This window comes from Monoraphidium neglectum (assembly GCF_000611645.1).
Source record: "Monoraphidium neglectum strain SAG 48.87 unplaced genomic scaffold scaffold02676, whole genome shotgun sequence".
NCBI classification, from domain to species: Eukaryota; Viridiplantae; Chlorophyta; class Chlorophyceae; order Sphaeropleales; family Selenastraceae; genus Monoraphidium; species Monoraphidium neglectum.
This window is the reverse complement of record NW_014010952.1, coordinates 5,819-9,444: the sequence shown is the minus strand read 5'-3', so window position 1 is coordinate 9,444 and position 3,626 is coordinate 5,819. Positions and strand designations below refer to the sequence as shown.

The 3,626-nt window shown below is 66.7% G+C and overlaps 2 protein-coding genes across 2 annotated transcripts; one reads left to right on the top strand and one right to left on the bottom strand.

The window, feature by feature from the left end:
* Nucleotides 1–48: 48 nt before the first annotated feature.
* Nucleotides 49–1,290, top strand: MNEG_11292 (ubiquitin carboxyl-terminal hydrolase 5/13; the record flags this gene model as incomplete). The annotated part of the gene is made up of 3 exons (XM_014040237.1): nucleotides 49–368; nucleotides 693–822; nucleotides 1,174–1,290. 3 exons carry the CDS (start codon nucleotides 49–51, stop codon nucleotides 1,288–1,290), a joined length of 567 nt encoding a protein of 188 aa, XP_013895691.1.
* A 904-nt stretch (nucleotides 1,291–2,194) lies between these two features.
* On the bottom strand, nucleotides 2,195–2,427 carry MNEG_11291 (hypothetical protein; the record flags this gene model as incomplete). Its single annotated transcript, XM_014040236.1, has 1 exon — nucleotides 2,195–2,427. A coding segment is annotated over one exon (233 nt), but the record flags the coding sequence as incomplete, so codon positions are not given.
* Between the last annotated feature and the right edge of the window lie 1,199 nt (nucleotides 2,428–3,626).

Genomic DNA, 3,626 nt, shown 5'->3' with positions numbered 1-3,626 from the left:
ACGCGCAACAGCGGCGCCGAGGCAGCGACAGAGTGGGTCTTTGCCCACATGGAGGATCCGGACTTCAACGACCCCCTGCCACCCCCTTCCGCCGCCCCCGCCCCCGCCGCCGCGCCCGCTGCCGCCGCGCCGGACGCGGCGGCGGTGTCGAGCCTCACGGCGATGGGCTTCGGCGAGGACGCGGCGGCGGCGGCGCTGGGCGCGTGCGGCGGCAGCCTGGAGCGCGCGGCGGACTGGCTGTTCAGCCACATGGACGACCTCGAGTCCGCGGTCGCGGCCGCCAAGGCGGCGGCAGCAGGCGGCGGCGGTGGGGTCCCGGGTGCCAGCGGCGGTGGCGGCGGCGGCAGGGCGGCGGCGGCGCCGGCCAAGTGAGAGGCTTCGAGCACTGTGTTGGGTTCAGGACAGCTGATTTTAAGGGCCGCCGTCACAAATCACCATACACAACCTTGGCTGTGCCTGCACGCTCGCTACAAACACTGTTGCATTCCATCTTCACCAAGACACACATGCACCCCCGCACACACGCACACATGCGTGCGGGATGTGGCGCTTACGCACACGCGCGCGCGCGCGCACACACACACACACACACACACACACACACACCCGCGCGTCAAGATATGCAAACTTGCAATTGACCCTCCTCTAAACGCGCCCACTTGTACCCACACACACACGCACCGCCATTCGAGGCTGGAGGACGGGCCAGGGCGCTACCGCCTCGTGGGTATCATCAGCCACATGGGCAGCAGCACAGCCTGCGGGCACTACGTGGCGCACGTGTTCAAGGGGGGCCGCTGGGTCATATTCAACGACGAGAAGGTGCGTGCATCTGGGTGGTTTGTGTGTGCGCCCGTGGATCCTTGCGGACGGGGAAGGGTGCACACGGGTGTGCGGGTCTTATCTAGGAAAAAGCATTGTGAAGACCAGGCACACGGACGACCACTCTTACAGCGTGGGTACGGAGCGCTTTGCAATGGAACTAATACCTTGGTGTACCGTAATACCTCGGTGTATCAATTGAATACATCTGCTTCGCCAATGCTGCCGCCGGCAGCGGCCGCCGCGTCGCGCAACGCCCCACCATTCTCCCTCTTGCGCCTAGCACACGCGTCGCGCGTTGCCTTCTGAACGCCCCCTTCCCTCACGCCAACCTGGCTCTGGCGGCCGCAGGTCGCCGCGAGCGAGGCGCCGCCCCGCAGCCTGGGCTACATGTACATTTACGCGCGGGAGGATACGCCCGCAGCGCGCGCCGCGGCATCGGCAGCGGCGGCCGGCACCAGCTCGTGAGGGGCCATGCCCAGGACGCGGCAGCGTTCACGGCCCCCCTGAGCGCTGCGCAGACCGGAGGCCGTGCCGTCTAAGAGCGGGTCGTCCAGGAGCGGGCGAACTACGGGACGCTGTAACAATCCTAATCCCAATCCTTGCGCCCGCACGGCGTGCGGGTCAGTTTTTTTAATGAGAGCTGCATGCCACGGGCGGCATTGGGTGTGGACGCAGCTCTCCAAATGACCCCGCATCGCTTTTGAGAAGCAGGCGATCGTGGGATGCTCCAACACTTCCATCCAGCCTTGTGGCGGTGCCCCGAGCAGTCGATCCGGCGCCCCAACCCTGACGGCAGCCTGCTTTATTTGCGTTGCGTTTGTTACAGAAAATCAATCTTAGAGCTTGTAACCAGTCACCGAGAGCAAGAATCTGGCAGACAGACAGGTACCAGGCAGGGCTACGGCCGCAGGAAACCCCAAGAAACCTCCATCTTCTAAGCCACAACGCCGCAACCCTCCACCCAACCTTAAAGTCGTTCAGGGCAGAGGGGGGGAGCCCGGCACCACGCGGAACAGCGGAGACCCATGCATAACACGCAAGCGATCAAAGCAGGGCACGGGGCGCGCCAACCCGCGGAATGCACATGGCCACAGCGACCGCGGCTCCGGGGCGCGCACGACCCACCCACGCAGAAACCCCTGGCGAATTAAGAACAGGGTCGGCTTCACACAAGGGCCCCGTTGCCCCTCTGCTAGAGGCAAGGTCTTGAAACTCACGCACTCCAACGCTCGCACGGCAGGGCCCAGACCCCAAGACGGTCCGCTGAGCGAGCGCACTCCGGCCCCCAAAGGTCCAGACGAGGAGAGAAAAGCAACACACACCCCAAACTTCCAGCACGTCACCACCGCGCGCCACCAAGACGCCGCAGTCACCGACGCGCGCCAAGCGCCCCGCCGCCACCGCTACCCTCAGCGCCGCCGCCCCCGCTGCTCCCGCCAGCCGCCGCGACCGCTGCAGCCCGCGCCATCCGACAAGCCCCGAGCCTGAACTCGAGGCGCGGCTGCGCCCCGGCCGCCGCCGCTGCGTGCGCCACCCCAGCAACCACCCCGCCGCCACACCACCGCAGCTCAAACCCAGACAAGCTCAAGGGCTGGCCCCGGCCTGGGAACCACGCACGAGGGGCTCGCGCCGGCGAGCTCAGGGGCGTCAGATTGGGCGCTGTAGCGCAGGCGGTTCTCAGTTGTCGACTTTGAGACGGCGTGGTGTGCCGGCGGCGTTGTAGCTCACGTCACGCACGCGGCGGGCGGCCAGCGCCCGCGAATGGAGTTCCGCCTTGCTGCCCCCACGGACAGCGACATGGCGTGACATAGTGTAGCCCCACATTCTCGCGCGCTCTCGCGCTGCTCTTCATTGCCCACCCTTGGGCTCCTCTTTTCTCAGCCATAAGCCTGCCGCCGCTCATGCAGGCGCGGCGACGCACTTGCAGCGTGCGGTGTAGCCTGTGTGCCGAGCTACCTGACGCCCACGGTTCTCAAGCTATCGTGGTGCTGACGGGAACGGTCCGGTCCTGTGGCGTAATCGCGGGGTTTGGTGGGTTTCCCCCCGGTGCCACATCGGCCCTGCTCACGCCCCTCGCGCACGCCGCACGTTTTTTTATACATGTGAAGTTCCACGAGAGACCGACGACACCTGCGCAGATGCGGCCGCCCGAGCCCGCCCCAGACATGGCGTCGCCGCCAGCGCGTGGTGGGACCACAGCCGGAGCGAGGCTGGCAGCCGGAGCGAGGCCCCCAGCCCCTCAAAGACTTACGAGGAAACCCCGCTCCCGCGGGGGGGCCGTACACCGGGCGCAAAACACCGCGCAATGCCACGTGAGAGCGAGTAGTGATCATTGCGGGACCGTGAGCAAGGCTGCGGCTGCGGGGAAACCCGGGAAAACCGCTGGGCCCGAAGGCCGACGCCTGGCTGGCCAGCCCTGTCCCCCCACCTCGAATGCGGCCCGGGCCGAGGGGGAGTGAGCTCACGATCCATGCAGGACCAGAAACAACCTACCAGGGCGGCACACGCGCCTGGCCTGCGCGAGGCCGCGATAAATGAGAGACCGAGGCATGAAAGCATGTCAGAGCACACGGAAGTAAAGGACCTGGAAGTCTGGCAACTGCGTGCCCCACTCCACCACACACCACTACGGCGGCCCAGACACCACCGGCGGCCCCGCAGCCGCCGCCAGCCACCTCGGCGGATGGATTGGGGACAACGTCCTGTGCCACCTCGGCATCATAGACTACCTCGACCCTGACGACAGCAGAGAGGACACACCCCTCCGGGCCGCGGCTCGGGTGGAAGCCGGCCAGCCCGGT